Genomic DNA, 18,379 nt, shown 5'->3' with positions numbered 1-18,379 from the left:
CATAACAAGGAGGGTGTTTGCCTTGCACATAAACAGCCCCGTTCACTCCTCAGCATCCCATATAGTCCCCCAAACACTGCCAGGAATAAGTAACTCCTGAGCACATCTGAGCGTGGCCCCAAAACCAATCAAAAGAGTAGCAACATGGAAAGCCAACAGCTAGTGAGCCTGAACGAGCCAATAAAACACTAAAACTGCCAGAGCAATAGCACAGTGGGTAGGGTATTTGCCTTGCACGTGGCCAATCTGGGATTGAGCCAAGTTCAATCTCCAGCATATGGTCCCCCGAGCCTGTCACGAGCAATTTCTGAACGCAGAGCCAGGAGTAATCCCTCAGATTACCACCTGGTGTTGCCTAAGAACAACAAAAACCCATTAACACATGGTTTTTGTTTTTTTTTTTTTTTAGTATGCCCACTAATAGTGAGGTTCTGGAACTCATGAGAACTCAGGCTCTTACCTCCAGTTGGTGCACACTTGAGAATCAGATTCCTCTCAAATCCTTCAAGTTTCTAAATCCAAACAGTCATAAGACAGTTTGGGGACATCATCATAGTGATAAACGAGGACAGCAAACACCCCAGAAACTGGGGGATGGGGCCAGGCCTTCCAAAATGATATCCCCTTCTCCAAATGGAATCTGCCTCATGCTGACTCAGGCCCTGAATGGGGGGAAACCAAGCTTGTTGCCTTATCACTCTGTCAGCAGCACTCCTGGGATCCTGACATGTAGATAAATAAAATGAATTCCAGAAGATTATAGATCAGTTCACTTTTTGTACTGCGGAAATATCACTCACTAGCACTGCCCTTGCCCTAGTAGAGCTGCCCTTTCGTTTGCTATTAGGTCACATCTGGTGTTCCTCTGGGAAGTCACTCCTGGTGTTGCTTGGGGCTCTGCAGTACAGAGGATTGAACCAGGCCTCCAATCTGCCTGCCTGGGTTCACTGCATTGAGTCATCTTCCGGCCCTCCGCCCTTATTTTTAATTATAGGCATAACAGTTCTCTAGAAATCATCATCCTTTCCCTGAATTCTCAAAAACCTAAGCCTAGAATTACTCCTGATCACTCCAGGTGGGGTCAGGAGATTGAGTCCAGGTTCCCCCATGCAAGACAAATAAATGCCCTCCCTGCTGATTTTAGGACACACCTAGTGAGACAGGGGTTGGGGCCCATATGGGGTGTTGGAATGGAATTTGGGTTGGGTGTCCTGTCCACAGCAATCAGAAATAGCTCTTAAGTACTACAAGTGCCTGTTGTAGCCCCAAAAGTTAAAAAAAAAAAATCTTTCATTTCATTGGCCCTCCTAGAATAGGCACTACAGGCTGGTTTTGTATGAATTACAACAAACCTATACAAATAATCTTATAGCCAGAGAGATAGCACACACAGCAGTAGACCATTTGTCTTGCACATGGCCGACCCTGGAGTGACGGGTGGTTCAATTCCCAGCATCCCATATGTTCCCCCTGAGCCTACCAGGAGCGGTATCTGAGCACAGATCCAGGAGTAACCCTTGAGCACCACCGGGTGTGAACCAAAAACAGATAATCTTCCTGTCAGATTATTTTTTCCCAACACAACTGGAATGGCTGTATTAAATCAAATTTTATTGTCTATTGTTTGTGTTTATGTTGCTGCTGTAAAATACAGCAGAAACCAAATTCCTGTATCAGTTGCTCATGGTCCACCCTCTCTGAACTACAGACATTGCTTGAGAATCAACTTGGCTTCAGAGTTAAGAAAAAAAGAATCAGGGCAGAGTGTGTGAAGGGCATTCTCGAGGGGCCACTGAAACTGCTAAAACCAGAGAGCAGTCCCAAGGTCCATGGCTCCATGGCCCGGCAGGAGAAGGCAGAGAAACGGACGGTTCCAGTGCTGGCCAGAGGCCCCGCAGGACTGAACCATGGTCAGACCCAGGTGGCTACGTGGCTACTTTGAGAAGGGACAAATCAAAGGGGGAGATTGTGGATACTATGAGTTAAAAAAGTATAAAAGTTATATCTAAAATATAGATTAGATATAAATGTTCCAGGACTCATTAAATAAGCTCAGAAATACTGGGGAGAGACTGGAACAAGTTTTGAACAAGTTGGGTGGTGCTGAGTGCACTGAACTTTGGAAGTTGGACCTGCATCACCATCTCACCCAGTTGGGAACAGGGCTCTTGTCACAGGGTCATGGCAGGGTGAGGACATGGCTCCTGTCACTGGCCCATGGCAGGGTGGGAACACGGATGACAGGCTCATGGCAGGGCAGAAACACTGGCTCTGTGTCCCTTGCCCATGGAACATTCGCCACTGTGATGGCGAGTTTGAGGCAGCCCAGTGCAGACTTGGTGCTTAGTGCTCAGGGCCCACCTCAGCATTGCCAGACACTGCGGGGAGAGAAGGATGCCAGCACTGTTGGACAAAAACAAATGTGTCAAAATATCTTCCCTTTCACACACACAATGAAGCACAGAACGTTCAGAAGAACAAGGCGCCCATCCCGCCGACTTCAGCCTGCTCCTTTACAAAGATCTCAAAATACTGGTAGATGATGGTGACTGCGAGCAGGATGCCCGTGCCTGAGCCGATGGCGCCCAGGAAGTCGGCCAGCACTGACAGGGCACCGATGCACAGGCCGCCGAAGGCCGCCGCCGTGGGAATGTACCTGGAAAACAGACCCATGTCAGGTTCAGCACAGTGAAGGAGGTGGCAGGCAGCAGCCCAGTGGCCCCACCCAGCATGAGATGGGTCACTGAGGAGCCTCTCCCACAAAACTCGTGAGGGCCAAGCAATAGCACAGCAGGGAAAGGGTTTGCCTTACATGTGGCCAACCAGGGTTCAATCCTTGGCATCCCATAGGATCCCCCAAGCCTGCCAGATAATTTCTGAGCCTTGAGCACCACCGAGAGCACTGCTGAGTTACCCTGAAGCAGGCAACAGCAATAAAAGGCCCAGGTAATTCCTACAGCGAATCCACGTTGGAGGGACCCCGACCTTGTCCCAGCATGGGGCTCAGCTGTGGGGGAACCATACTAATGAGTAGCAAATCCATTCTCAATGGGAGAACAATTAAGTTGGTGCCAAACTTAAAAACAAATGCTTTAGGAACTATGACAGAGACTAGAATCAGGCAGTAGTGACCTGACCTGGCACCCGCTTGCTGTCTTCCAGCCTTACCTGTTTAGCTCATGGACCATCGAAGTGTCTCTGTGGCCCCGCATCACCATTTGCTGCTCCTTCAGCTGCTTGGCTACCTGCCGAGAAATCAATGTCAGCACCGAGTTCACACTACCATGTCAGCCTCCACAGGGTCCTGGGAGCACCAGGGCCAGGGCCATAGGGGGAGAGGTGACGGAACACAAGCTAGCTCAACACCACCCAGGAGCAGTGGCTTAGGACCACTGCTGGGAAGGAAGAAGAAAGGCCAAGAGTATATGGTCTAGAGTTTTTGCTTCATCACCTCCAGAGAAGTCATAGACATGGAGACAGTGGAAGGCATGTGGCTTACACGTTGCCAACCCCCACAATGCACCCTCAGGACCAGGCAAGGCATCACCAGGAGCAGGCTGGGATGATGGAAGCGTCCATGGGACAGCGACAGGGAAGCCAATGCTGGCTCCACTTGGCCCCTAGCAGGAGGAAGCAAAGAAGGAAGCCGTGCACACTCACATCTTTGGCCGAGGACCCGGACACCTCAATCCATGTCTTGGAGAAGAAGGCGCAGGAGCCCAGCATGAAGATGATGTACACGGCCACGTGCACTGGGTCCTCAAAGATGGCGCCCATGGACTCAGGCGGGGAAAGATAGTAGCACAGCCCCCCCACGGGATACGAGCGAGCTGGGCCCCCTCCACTCACATCCTACATGGAAGAGCAGGCAGGATGTTAGCTACGTCTTACATCTGCAAACTTCCCTAATGGTGACAAAGGCACAAGCTCAGGCACCCCATTAACGAGGATGTAGCGTAAGAATCTGCTAATGTGCCTAAAACCTTCACTCCTTCAAAATCAATATCATCGTTTCTACAAAGAGTTATGAGCACACAGATCAATTTTTTAAATTATTATTACACAAAGAATAATTCTCCTAGAGGCCAGAGCGGTGGCACAGTGGTAAGGTGTTTGCCTTGCACGCATCTGACCTAGGAAGGATCACAGTTGGATCCCCCAGCATCCCAGATGGTCCTCCAAGCCAGGAGCGATTTCTGAGCGCATAGCCAGGAGTAAACCCTGAGTGTCACAGGGTGTGGCCCAAAATCAAAAGAAAGGAAAAAAGAAAAGAAAAGAATTGTACACACAACGCAAAATGATACATTTACAATGAATCTTGATTTAGATTTCAGCTCTGAAAGTTCCTTATTTTGATTTCGTAGTGCAGGGATTGAAGCCAAAGTCTCACAGATGCAAGGTGAGTACTCTACCAGTGGGCCACATTGCAGGAGCAGTAAGACCAAGGTCAGAGTGATAGCACAGCAGGGAGGGCACTGGCCTTGCATGCCATAGACTCAGACTCAATCCCTGGCATCCCATAGTCACCCAACAGCACCAGGGGTGATTCCTGAGCACAAAAGCCAAGAATGAGGGGCCGGGCGGTGGCGCTGGAGGTAAGGTGCCTGCCTTACCTGCGCTAGCCTAGGAGACGGACCGCGGTTCGATCCCCCGGCGTCCCATATGGTCCCCCAAGCCAGGAGCGACCTCTGAGCGCATAGCCAGGAGTAACCCCTGAGCGTTACCGGGTGTGGCCCAAAAACCAAAAAAAAAAAAAAAAAAACAAAAGCCAAGAATGACCCGAGTACCATCAGTTGTGTAAAAATAAAAAAAAGACTTTCACACGTAACTTTTTCCGTTTGGAACATTCTTTTTAATGAAATTGATAAAAAAAAAAAATGATGAAAGACTATGTGGTTTCTAACTTATCATTATAGCATAATGGTTAGAATAGGACTTTTTATCCATACCAATATGTAAGATTATTTTAAAAAATATATATTGTGGGCCCAAAGAGATAGCACAGCGGCATTTGCCTTGCGGGCAGCCGATCCAGGACCAAAGGTGGTTGGTTCAAATCCCAGTGTCCCATATGGTCCCCCGTGCCTGCCAGGAGCTATTTCTGAGCAGACAGCCAGGAGTAACCCCTGAGCACTGCTGGGTGTGGCCCAAAAAAAAAAAACAAAAACAAAACAAAACAAAAAAAAAATATATATATATATATATTGGAGGGTAGCCCTCACCCAGTGGTGCTCAGGGATCTCTCCTGGCAGATTCAAGGGACTATATAGGCTGCCAGGGATCAGAGCCAGGTCAGCTGTGGGGCAAAGCAAATATTCTCCCTGCTGTGCTACCTACCGCTGCAGCCCCCACATTTAGAATTTTTATAGGAATAACTGGTACAGCACATATATACTCACATTGAATAAAAGTTTGGGATACGGGAGATAAAGCAATTTTTCATTACAATGATTAAAATGAATTGATCGTTTCTAAATTATTCTTTTTCTCTGTGTCCTGTATTCAATAACTGCAAATCGAAAGAACTTTCGATGATAGTTCAATGGCCTAATAATCTGTGGTAGAGACTCTCATCCAGGACCAGGCTGTAGAAAGGGGGTAGAACACAGACAGATGGGGCGTGGGATGAATCCACTCACATGACCCCAGAGCACACAGAGCCTATGCTCAACCCATAAGTGTAATCTCTCCAGCCCAACACTTGCTGATGTCTCAAGCGAGGAATAAATGCTGCTGAGTGAGCCCAACAATGCTCGACTACTGCTTCAGTTATGCATCACCCCTTTCAGAGCACAGTCTGGGTGAGCACCCCGAGTCAGCCCTAGAGCTGCACCACATCCTCAGGCCCTCACATGCCACCCCAGCTGGGGTGCGGAAGAATGGGCAGGAGTGATTTCGGGGCTCCTGAAGCACTGGGGCAGGAGGAGGATCTAGGAGACACAAGGTCAGCCAAGTTGGACACTGAGAACGAAGGAAGGACACAGGAGATACTCACGGCCCACTGTCCTAATAAGTTGACTAAGAAGTTGCCGCTGAAGCGAACAGAGAGCATCTGGGAGATGACGTAGAGGTTGGACACGAGGGCGGACTGCAGAATGATGGGAATGTTGGAGGTGTAGAAGAGCTTGATGGGGTAGCTGCTGTACTGGCCTCTGTAGCGAGCCGACTTGATGGGCAGGTCAACGCGGAAGCCCTGAGAGAGAGAGTCAACCGAGGAGTTGAGCCAGGCACGGGACAAGCTCCAACAGTCCCCTCCACAGGCTTGGGACAGCCTGGGCCTCTGGAAAGCGAAGAGCAGCCTGCCACCCCTCCTCCCCCCGTGACGTGCCTGGAAATAGATGACGACGGCAAACACGAACACGGTGGCGATGAGGTTCATGAGGTTGGGTAGGTTCTGCCGGTAGAAAGCCTCCCGCAGGGCACGGACCTTGTCTGTCCTGGTGGCCAGCAAGTGGAAGAGGGCAATGACGGCGCCCTCAAACTCGGTGCCTGCAGGGCCAAGACACACAGGAGTTGTACTTGCAGTTCCACCCAACCACCAGCTCCAGAAACCACAAACAGGGAGGTGACTAATGGGCACCACCGTATGAGCCCTATGGGGTGGCCATCACTGAGGGCAAGCAGGGAACCTGGATTCCTTTCCTCCAGTCTCTCTGGACTGAACAAGACCCCAGAGGCGAGCAGCCAAAGCACAGCCTTGGCTCGGGGCACTCTGCTTCCCCTCTCCTTCACTCTGAGTGAAGAAACAGGGTCCTTTGGGGGGCCAGGAACAGCAGAACCAAGACCTAGAACCAAAAGCCGGTGCCACGCTAGCCTCCTTTGCAGCGCTTCCACTCACACTGGCACCCACCTTCATTGTCCTGTTCTGAGACTGCACCAGTACGGGGTTAAGCAGCTCAAAAGCAGGAGGGCAGCGAAAAGCAGCAGGGAACAGATAGGGCAGAATCAAACAGTTGGGGATGGAGGAGCCGCTGCGAAGCTGAGTGGAAGAGTGGCAAAAGCAGGGTGGGCTCTGAGGACACCAGCCTGGACTCTCAGCCCTCTTGTCTCAGGGGACGCTACTACGGGTCAGCTCAACAGCCTCTGCAGCCAGGGCCAGACCACCCCAGGCTTGTACGTGGTCTGCACACACCCAGCATGAACGAGACAGCACAGGCTCAAGTCCAGGCGTTCTCGGGCACTCCTCCATCCCTCTCCAGCACACACCCACCAGCCGTGCCGCTGACATCACTGCAATGTACCTCTGCCAGTGTTAATAGTAGTGGGACTAAAGGCCTTCCAGACAATGGTCTCACAGATGTTGGTGGCAATAAAGAGGGAAATACCAGACCCCAAGCCGTAACCCTTCTGGAGCAGCTCATCTAACAGCAGCACAATCAAACCAGCAACAAACAACTGTGGGGAAAGAAATGCGAGTGAGCGGAAGAGAATCGACTAGTAGGAAGGGCGGCAGGCACCGCGCCTCAATCAGTGACATAAGAGTTAGGCCCAAGGGCTGCGCTCCCATTACCCTCTCGGCACTATGGGCTGCATTCAGGTCAGTCAGAAGCCAGATCTGAAAGGTCAGTAGGCTGGGAACAGGGCTATAGGGAAAAAGCAGACAATTCAACTTTTCGGGTGAGTTTAGCTGGGTCTGAGTGATTACTGTCCTGTGTTTATGGCGCCCACTGAGAAGCTCAGTAGGACAGACATGTAGGACAACCATGAGGTTGTCCAAACAGGACAGCAGGAAATTAAAATATTTCGAATCCCTCCAAGAAAGTGAAAGGGCAGCAGAATTAGGATCTAACAGGATGCAGTTGTGTACTACCAGAGAGGAAAAGAATGCAAGCCCACTAGTGCATCTGAAAGCTCTCTCTCTCTTCCCCCCCACCCGTGTGGGTCACAGGCACACTTACAATATATACAGAGTAAGTCAAAAAGGAGAGTATAAATGCTTATGCACACAGATAGGACAGGGGAAGAGCGAACCCTATACTGAGAGGGATAGAGACCGTATTTGAGTTTGCAAATAGTTCTAGCTATTCCCATGTCCTTAAACGCATCATCTCTGTATTGTTTCAATCCAAGGGGCTGGAGCTCCGCCTGGCACGCACAGGGCCCAAGGTTCAACCCCAGCTTCACATGGTCCCCCAAGCACTGCTGGATATAAACCGCAGTGGCACCAACAAAAATAGAAATAAAAATTAAAATTAAAATACATTAACAGGGCCGGTGAGGTGGAGCTAGAGGTAAGGTGTCTGCCTTGCAAGCGCTAGCCAAGGAAGGACCACAGTTTGATCCCCTCGCGTCCCATATGGTCCCTCCAAGCCAGGGGCGATTTCTGAGCGCTGAGCCAGGAGTAACCCCTGAGCGTCAAAAGGGTGTGGCCCAAAAAACCAAAAAAAAAAAAAAATATATATATATATATATACATTAACTTTTGTAACAGTGAACCTTATGTTACTCAGGGAGAGAATGTCTGTTAAAAGCATCTGCCAGGAACAGAGCAGAGAGCACAATGGAGAGGGAGTTTGACTTGCACCCAGCCTACCCATGTTCAATGCCCAGCATCCCAGATGGGTTCCCAAGCCTACTCGGGAGTAATTTCTGAGCACAGAGCCAGGAGTAATCCCTGAGCGCCAATGGGTGTTTCTCCCCAATAAAGAAAAGAACCAATAATCAAATATGAGTCAACACCAGTGACTCCCACCCTGCCTGACCTCTTATCGGCACCCCAGTACCCAACCTAACCTTGCCCCCACTTTCCATTCTTGCACACACACACACACACACACACACACACACCAGCTGTTTCCTCAGTTTTCTCCCTGCCCATGCAAGAAAGGGTCACTCATGGTGCAGTATTTCCCCATAACTCACTGCAGTGCCTGCCTGCATAGGCCTAATTCGTCTACACTGCTGGTCTGACTTGACTCTGGACTACAAGAACGTGAGTACCCACATGTAAATTCATGCAAATCCTTATCTACATGACACCCAGTCTAACACGCCAGCCAGATGAAAGGATTCTCAGAGATTCTGGCTGGATCCCAAGTCCCAAGAGTCAATAGAGACTTTCCTATCACGCAGTGAACAACTATCCACAGATTGAGGCAACCAAAGGAGAATAGCAGAAGCTGATTCACGGATTGTCACAATCACGGGGCGACTCTACTCCCCTGTGTCACTCACACTCCAGCCCCGTGGTAACCGATGTCCATGACAGCAGAGTGTCTCCTGTGCAGTCCCGCAAGGGGAAACAGGCTTCCCCAGTGCGAGAAGATTCGAGAGACATCAGAATAAGAACGAGCTTCTCTAGAGAAACTGAACTAAGACACAATTGAACCAGTGCCCAAGCGGAGAGGGAGGAAACAGGACCCAAAAGCTTGCACTGGCAATAGCCACACGACCAGTACCTGGGGACTCGTCCCACATCACTGACTATTCCTGGAGCAGGTGGAAAATCTCTCTGTGGGGCGGGAGCGTGCTCAGACCACTTGCGACTGAATTAGCTGGCCCTTCCTGGCCCACTACTTGATTTCAGAATGTTACGGTTTCTGCAACCACTGACCCGTCGAGTGCAACACTAGAGAACATGGGGTATGTGTGCATCCACAGCATGCAGGGTCTGCAAGACCAATGTTTAAAACAAGATACAATCACATCTACAGGAGCCCTGGGGCTCCCACTAGTATCACCAACTACTGAGTTCTTTTTTGGGGGGTGGGGTGGGGGGCACACACAGCAGCGCTTGGGGTTACTCCTGGCTCTGCATTCAGAAATCGCCCCTGGCTTGGGGGACCATATGGGATGAAGGGGGTCAAACCTGCGTCCATCCTGAGTCAGCCTCATGCAAAGCAAACAGCCCACCACTGTACTACCACTCTGGCCCGAACACCAACTACTGAGATACAAGTGCATCTCCACCTGCAAAAATCGAACCAGGCCCAACCTGCCACCCCTTAACTCCAATACAAATACTGGTGCGGCAATTTTCGGCAAACAGGCCAGTAGGTACTCATCTCACTTCTTTTTTCTGGATTAGCACTATATGAATTCCCATGCTGATTTAAAAAAAAAAATAATCCCAATCCTTTGAATTCCATTTTGTAGCAAGTAAAATCCAAACTCAGCCACATGCAGGCATTCTTGGGTAACTTCTTAAAATGGATGGGCCATCCTCGAGCAATGCTCAGGGCTCACTTCTATGCACTCAGGAATTACTCCTGGCAGGGACTCGGGGGGATCATGTGGGGTGCCAAGGATTGAAACAGTGTCAGCCTCATGCCAATATTGCCCTATATCTGTAGTCCCTTGAAATGATTCTCCCCACAGTGACACACTCTAAGATGATTTTCTGAAATTCACGGCAGAAACCGATATAGAAAATGTTACATGTGACAAGGTGTGCCCTGATCGGTAATTCTTTTTTTTGGGTCACACCCTGCAGCGCTCAGGGATTACTCCGGACTCTACACTCAGAAATTGCCCCTGGCAGGCTTGGGGGACCACATGGGATGCCGGGATTCGAACCACCATCCTTCTACATGCTACATGCAAGGCAAACGCCTTACCTCCATGCTACCTCTCCGCCCCCATCGGTAATTCTTAATACAACACACTAATGCTGTTCTAAAAGATTTCAACTTTCCACTTCAATAAATGGACACATCATGTGAAAGATCTAAGAGCAATCTGACCATTAAAAATGCAAACTATCATCAGCACCAAGAACTGAGCAAGGAAGAAAACATGCCGCACACCCGGGACATACCTGGATGATGATGAGGAGGCAGATGCCGGCGCCCATCTCGGCGGGGTCCCCGTACATGCCCGTCATGACATACACAATGGCCTGCCCGATGGTGATGATCATGCCGAACACTGATGAAAAAAGAGGAAGAGGCAGAGGCTGACTTCAAGAGCAAGGGAGCAAGGTGCCTTCACAGCCCGCCTCGGCCCAGGCCAGCCTCCATGGGGTCAGTGAGCTCACATTTCTGGGCGCCGTTGAACAGGGCTCTGTCTTTGGGGGTGTCCCCAACCTCAATGATTTTGGCTCCGGCTAACAACTGCATAATCAAACCAGACGTTACAATCGGGGAGATGCCCAGCTCCATGAGGGTCCCTGTGGAAGAAAGGGAGAAGGTCATGTTCACAATCATACCCGAGGCTACGCTAGTCAATCCGTAATCAGTCCAGAATCGCATATACCAAAGCAGGCCCTTCAACAGTAATGAATGAACTGGGGGTAGGGGCGGAGAACTAAAGAGAGTCAAGTAAATGAGTCCTCAAATGCTGAAGACACCCTCTCACCTATCCACACAGCTGGCAACAGTGTGCTCAGTAAGTGCTTTGAAAGTTCCTGCAAAGATTCTCAAAACAGCAGTTTCAGGGCCAGAGAGTATAGCAGGGAGGGTGCTTGTCTTTCATGTGGCCAACCTGCATTCCATACGGAACCCCAAGCCCTGACAGGAGCGATCCCTAAGCATAGAGCTAGGAGTAATCTCAGAGCATAGCCAAGTATAATCCAAAAACTAAAAAGGAAACAACAAAGAAAGGGCAACTTCTACAATTCCTAAATTAAATGACAAATCTTTTGAAGAGACTTTTATCCAAACCATTGTTTTTAAAAACTTAAGTCAGTATTTAATGACAAAGGAATAAAATAAAAACCATACTTGGGCTGGGCCAAGAGATACTATAGGAGTTAAGGCACTTGGCTTTCAACTGGGTAATCCCGGCACCATGTCAAGTTCCTGAGCCAGTGACTCCCCATAGGACTTTGCCTCCCATTCCACTGGCCCGCTGACCCAGCACAGCCCATCACCACCAGTTCCAGTCTCATCTCTGGTGCTCCTCGGAGGCTCTTGCAGGCTCCACACTTCTCTAAAGCACCTGAAAATCTGTGTGAACCCAGGCTACTTCCCGGGAAAATAGGACGTGGACTATCTGGACTAGATGAGAACCAAGGTTGTGGGAAGACCTATAGGCTATGTTTTCCTGTGACAGCCAAGCCTGCGCAATTGTGTGTCGGCCCTCCCCTCCCCACACACATCACACCGATGTCAGGCCGAGCAGACAAGAGAAATCAGCGCCTACCCACCTCTGTTGGAGGCCAGAATGACTCTCATCCAGTAAAAAGGGTCGGCAGAATCGGACGACATGATCCCGAACAGTGGTATCTGTAACGGTCCATAAACACTTCACACAAGAACAAGACAGGAGCCCAATTTGCACTGCGTTTGAGACAGCCGCTTCTGGTGGCAGCGCTGAGGGATAGTTCTAAGGGTACGAGCACAGGATGGCATGCAGAGAGGCCTGAGTTCAATCCCTGGCCTGTTGGTAAACCAGGAGTGGGCCCTGCACCACAAGGTATGACCCCATCCCTCTCAAAAACACCCAACTCCTATCAGTATAGGATCCTGACATGTGGCTCTACAAGCATGTTGTGAGGTTGTGGATGCTCAGGATGGCCAAGATCAGTCCCTTCCAAGCTATGGGTCATGTTGGAGTCCCTGGGAACCAACTAGGAGCATGTGAACTACATAGAGTTGTGTCTGATCTCTACCAGGAGGGGGCGCTGCAGGCCTTGAGCAGGAAGTAGGGCTGAATTATCCTACCTAAAATCCAATCCTGCTCAGGCCCTGTAAACTGAGGGTGTGGATCAAAGATACGCCCCCAGCTCATCTCCCCACCCCATCCACACACACACAGGCTGAGGATGTGGGAAGGGGGTACTACTGGTGGTGCTCAGGGCTTATTTGTGGCTGTACTCAGGGATCACTCCTGGCAGTGCTTCAGGAACTGTGTACAGCTCCGGGAATCAAACCCACAACGAGGTGCAAGTCAAGTAAGTGCCTTAACCCCAAGACTATCTCTCTGACCCTGACTATTTTAGAAGGGAAGAGAATTCCTACTATTTTAGAAGCAGATAGTAAGAATACGGACAGCATGTCTCTGTGCTTCCCAATCTACTCAGCTGTATTTTATAGCCTCTCTCTCCAGTCATCCAACAGATTCACAGCCAGAAAACAGCACAGCAGGGAGGACACCTGCTTGCACATGGCCGACCTGGGTTTAATCTCCAGCACCCAATGTGGTCCGTCCCCAGAACCTGCCAAGAGTGATCCTTGAGTGCAAAGCTCTATAACTACTGAGCATCGCCGGAAATGGCTCAAAAACCAAAACCAAAACCCCCCCAAAATTAATTGAAAACCAAGAGTGAAAAGAAAAACTATTCAGAGCCGGGTCCCTGACTTAGGAGTAGAATACATAGAGTTTAATCCCAAGCACTTCAAAAAGTAAAACTGTTCAAGCACAAATAACCCCCCTCCCAGAAGAAGCACCACAGTGGCCAGCAGGAGTACAGAGGTTAAAGCTCTCCTCTTGATCCCTGGTGCGGTCCCCAAACACTACCAAGAAAAGGCCCTGAGCACTGCTGGGTATGGACCAGCTTGGCCCCCAAAAAGACACAGTAAACAAGACAAAATACACTGTCAACTCCAATGAAAAAGATTAATAAACATAATAATAAATAATATTTCAATTTAATAATCTAATTTCATAGTTAACTTATTGGTAAATTAATAATTTATAAACTTAATAATTAATAAATTCAAAATAACACAGCAGAGGTCATGGAGAGGCATACAGGGGGTTTGCTCTGCACATAGGAGCCTGGTTTGACCCAAATTACCACCTCAGGGGAACATTTCTCATGCTGGAGAACACAAGACATGCTACTACAGTTACACACCTGACAACATACTAAGAAGATGAAGAGTGTGATGGCGGTCCAGAGCACCTTCTCCCGGAACTGGATCTGCGAGGGGGGATGTGAAGAGCAAGCACTGAAGGCCCAGTCACAGCCGGCCAGGCCCACTCTAGAGTGGGGCTCACAACCAAGACTCCACTCAACTCTGGTGTGGACAAGAACTAAGTGATTCAGGGCCGGGCGGTGGCGCTGGAGGTAAGGTGTCTGCCTTGCCTGCGCTAGCCTAGGACGGACCGCGGTTCGATCCCCCGGCGTCCCATATGGTCCCCCAAGAAGCCAGGAGCAACTTCTGAGCGCATAGCCAGGAGTAACCCCTGAGCGTCACAGGGTGTGGCCCAAAAACCAAAAAAAAAAAAAAAAAAGAACTAAGTGATTCAGACACAGGCCTGCCTGGACACAAGCATTCCCAGGAAGGGGGAAAGCTAGGCTGTCCCAGGAAGGACACCAAGGGATCGACTGGTCCAAATCAAGGCGGGGCGTCCTCCCAGGAGATCTAACACTGACAGGAGCCACCATTGTGACAAACTTAGGGCAATAAATGAGAAATGGACAATTCACAAAAAACAGCGAAACCAGAGGAAGAGTACAGGGGGAGGCTAGGCCCTCCTCAGCAGATAAAAAGACACCCTCTAGACTAACAGATTTGGAAATACTACAAAGTGAAAAATAAATAAATAAAACAGTCATTTCGGGGAGGCCCCAGAGATAGAAGGCATACATCTTGCATGCAGCCAACCTCAGAGTGATCCCCAGCATCACATATGGTCCCCTGAGCACTGCCAGGAGTGGTCCCAGATGACCACCAGATTTGGCGCCCAAATTAAAAAACAAAAACAAAACAAAAGCTAACAAGCATCAGGGCCTAAGCAATAGTACAGCGGTAGGACGTTTGCCTTTCACAAGGCTGGTCCGGGACTAATCTCAGTTTAATCCCTGCCATCCCGTCCCATATGGTCCCCCAAACCAGGAGTGATTTCTGAGCTCATAGCCAGGAGTAACCCCTGAGCATCAAGGTGTGGCACAAAAACAAAACAAAACAAACAACTAACAAGCATCATTACTGCTGAAACAGAGAGAGCTCCTGGGCGTACTGGCCTTAATTGCTTGTGCCTCTTGCAAAGATCAGATAAGTTTTCCAATTCCAAGAAATCACTTTTTTTTTTTTTAGGTCACACTCGGCAGTGCTCAGGGGTTACTCCTGGCTCTCAGAAATCGCTCCTGGCAGGCTCAAGGGACCATATGGGATGCCGGGATTTGAACCACTGACCTTCTGCATGCAAGGCAAATGCCTTATCTCCATGCTATCTCTCCGGTTCCCCCAAGAAATCACTCTTACTAGCTCATCATCCAGTTAAGTCGCTGAGTTACCCACAACAATGTAAAAAAAAAAAATGTTATACTTACTTTCCTTTCAGGTTTCTGAATTTCTGGTAGAACTGCACAGAACGGTTTGATAACTTCTAAAAATTTGACTGCAAAAGAAACAAATAAACGTTCCTGTGAAAATGTTTCAAAAAAAAAGAAAGAGATGGATTCCTTTTTAGGACAACTTTTCCCCCCACCCCACCTCCAAATAAATAATACGTCCAATTTCAAATACAGAAAGGAGAGAAATAAAAGAGAGAGAAAAAAAGAGTGAAGTGCTAATCAGCAGAAGCAAAGGAATTCAATTGTTCTCAGGATCTTGCTCTGTCCTAACAGTAAGCACCATCACTCACAGGGGCTCACAACCAAGACTCCATTCTACAAAAGAATCTGGAGGTGGCGCTCAAGGCAAGACTCATCCTTCCTTATGGAAGACCTTGGATTTGAGTCCATTGGGAGCCAAGAAAGAACAGCTGGAGGGGCCAATCACAGCTGGAGGAAACTAGCTATGAGAAAATGAGGGTCCAGAGCAGTGGCACAGGCAGTAGGGCATCTGCATTGCGCGTGCTGACCTAGGACGGACCGTGGTTCAATCCCCATACGTCCCATATGGTTCCCCAAGTCTGGGGCGATTTTTGAGCATACATAGCCAGGAGTAACCCCTGAGCCTCACCAGGTATGGCCCAAAAACAAACAAACAAACAAAAAGACAGAGAATGAGGGGTGAAAGTAACCAGAAATAAGCTAGCAGGGCAGAACCAGGGACAGATGCCCAAATGCATCCGTGAAAGACCCCCTGCGCTCTGACAGGGACGTTTTCTAAGAGACCTGCTTCTTCTGTGTGGGTCTTCTCTTCCTCCTCTCACTCAAGGCCCCCCCAGTACTTCTGGGCCCAATGGATGGAGGGCAAAGACCTTTCACCCCTGGGCCCATCAGATGGCAAAGATCTTTCACCCCCAAATCCTGCTCTCACAGACCCCTGGTGTGATGGATAAAGGGGATGGACAGCCAGGATCCTTGAAGGACAGTTCTCACTCAGCAGGCAGAAAAAGAAAAGGCGACAAGCTCCCCACACTTCTGCTCTCAAACTGCGGCCAAGGCAACCAACCCATCCTTCCTTCGCATCCATCCTCCTCCCAGACCCACGCCCCACTCTTGGCACCCAGCCTGGCACCATCGGAAGAGGCTTCTAAGCTGCCAGGGGCGACCCCCCACTTCTGCAGCCGCCCTGTGGACACTAGGCCCGACTGCTAGAACCCAGCAGTTCTCCTGAGCCCGGGTTCGAATGCAGCAGAAGCGCCCTGAACCTCAGGTTTACGGAAAGGGGTTTCTGCACCTCGAAGGCAATACAGGGAAACTTCCCGTCCTGTCTGTCGGTCTGTCTGTCTGTCTGTCTCTCCTTCGCTTGCTGGCTCTGCTCTCCCTTCCCGCTGCCCACCGCCAATCAAAGCATGCACCCCCTCAAAGTCGATGCATGCTAGGAGCATGCAATGCCTGTGATGCCGAGTCAGGATCCTGCAAAAAAGCACTTGGAGAATCTCCCCCAGTCCTAGGCCTAGGTCCCCTAGCTCGACCTGCACCCGGGGGCCACTACCAGCCCGGCTGGTATGCAGATGCATGCATGGGGGGCCTAGTATCTTGCAAAGGGCTCCCCTCCCCATGCAAAAAAAGCCGCATCACGCAGAAGCTTCTCCACCCCGGCTGGCTAGGCCCGTGCACGCCGAGCCAGCCCTGCTTGGGTGCAGGCGACGGACGGACAGGACAGACGACAGGCCCGGGCATCCCTGGTGGAGAAATGCAAACTGCAAACTGCAAAATGCACCCAGCCGGGGAGATAGATGCCTCTTGCATCCCACAAGCCGGTCCTGGAGGAGCTCGAACCCGGGACCACTCCCACGACTCCCCCCCCCCCAGGCCTCCCTCCGTCCTTGGCCCCAGCGCGAGCGAGCACTGCAGGGAGGAGCCTCAGCCCAGGCAGGCAGGCAGGCCCGCCTCAGCACCCGGCGCGGAGCCCTCCCCGCCGCCCTCCCGCGCCCCGGCAGCCGGACACCGGCCCCCGCCGCGCCGCGCCGCGCGCGACTCACTGCCCATGGCGGCGGCGGGGACGGCTGGGCACGGTGCCGCGGCAACGGCGCAGGATCCGCTCAGGCTCCCGCGGTCCCGGCTCCGCGCTCTCTGGCGACGCACTCCGCCCCGTCACGTGACACAGCGCCCACTAGGGCCCGCCCCCTTCGGCAGGCCACGCCCACTTTTCCTCAGGTTCCGGCCTATCACAAGAGCTTCAGCCCTTTAGTCTCCGCCTACTCAGACATGACCACGCCCTTCCCTGTCAGGCTCCGCCCCTGCAATGATCCGATCTCCTCTCGAAAGCTCCGCCTCCGCCCCGGGACGTGACCCCGCGCCTGCTAGGCCCCGCCCCTCCGTCCAGGCTCCGCCCCATTTCTCTCAGGTTCCGACCTATCAACGTGAGCTTCTGCCCTCTCGTCTCCGCCCCCTAGATATGACTCCGCCCTCCCTGTCAGGCTCCACCCCTAAAATGATCCGACCTATCGCCTCTTGCAGGCTCCGCCTCTTCCCCCCCTCGCAACCGCGCCAGACAGACTCCGCCCAGAGACATGCAACCCAATCTCCAGGCTCCGTTCTAATATGACCCGCCCCTCCATGAGGAGGAGGCTCCGCCCCCGCGGCAGATGATTCGCCTTCCATGAAAGCTCTGCCCCTAGCACGTGACCTCGTTATCCGACAGGTCACGCCCCCTCTACGTGATCAGGTTCCGCCCCCTTACGCCGTCCTGTTGGCAGTCGTTGCTGTTCACAGCGTTGCCCCGGTTATCCCCAAGCAGCATCTTTCTCCATCCTTCTGCATTTTCGGTCCTGCTGGCCTTTACCCCGCGGCGGCAGCCCGGGCCGGCTCTTCTCTGCACGCTCAGCGCAGATTCTCCGCCGTCCCAAGCCTCGCGTGCGGGCCAGCTACGCGGGTTCGCCCCGCTGTCCCCAAGGCTTGAAATGAGGACCCAACAACCTGACAACTTGGTGCTTTTGCTTCCATGGTCTCGAACCTCCACCGGGGAGTTGTCAGCACTGTTGGCTCCGTGTCCTTTTGTGGACACTGATCCTCCAAGCCCTACATGTAGGCGGGTGCTGGGTGCAGGAGAACGCCCAGGAGACCTACCCGACCTGCCCCCTCCATCCCTCGCCTGCCTTCCCACTTCTCTGGGCCGCACCCACACCACTAGGGCACCTCCAGATGCTGCATAAA

The 18,379-nt window shown here is 51.2% G+C and overlaps 1 protein-coding gene across 1 annotated transcript; it reads right to left on the bottom strand.

Moving 5' to 3' along the window:
• Window positions 1-1,590: 1,590 nt before the first annotated feature.
• On the bottom strand, window positions 1,591-17,283 carry SEC61A2 (SEC61 translocon subunit alpha 2). Its single transcript, XM_049777087.1, has 12 exons — window positions 17,206-17,283; window positions 15,161-15,228; window positions 13,739-13,804; window positions 12,086-12,164; window positions 10,976-11,107; window positions 10,757-10,866; window positions 7,242-7,395; window positions 6,329-6,489; window positions 5,996-6,193; window positions 3,661-3,852; window positions 3,169-3,245; window positions 1,591-2,656 (listed from the first exon to the last, which is right to left on the bottom strand). The coding sequence occupies exons 1-12, from the start codon at window positions 17,210-17,212 to the stop codon at window positions 2,470-2,472; spliced, it is 1,431 nt and encodes a 476-aa protein (XP_049633044.1). The 5' UTR covers window positions 17,213-17,283; the 3' UTR covers window positions 1,591-2,469.
• Between the last annotated feature and the right edge of the window lie 1,096 nt (window positions 17,284-18,379).

The sequence above is a fragment of the Suncus etruscus genome, chromosome 7, assembly GCF_024139225.1.
Source record: "Suncus etruscus isolate mSunEtr1 chromosome 7, mSunEtr1.pri.cur, whole genome shotgun sequence".
Taxonomy (NCBI): domain Eukaryota; kingdom Metazoa; phylum Chordata; class Mammalia; order Eulipotyphla; family Soricidae; genus Suncus; species Suncus etruscus.
This window is presented reverse-complemented; position numbering and strand designations above follow the sequence as displayed.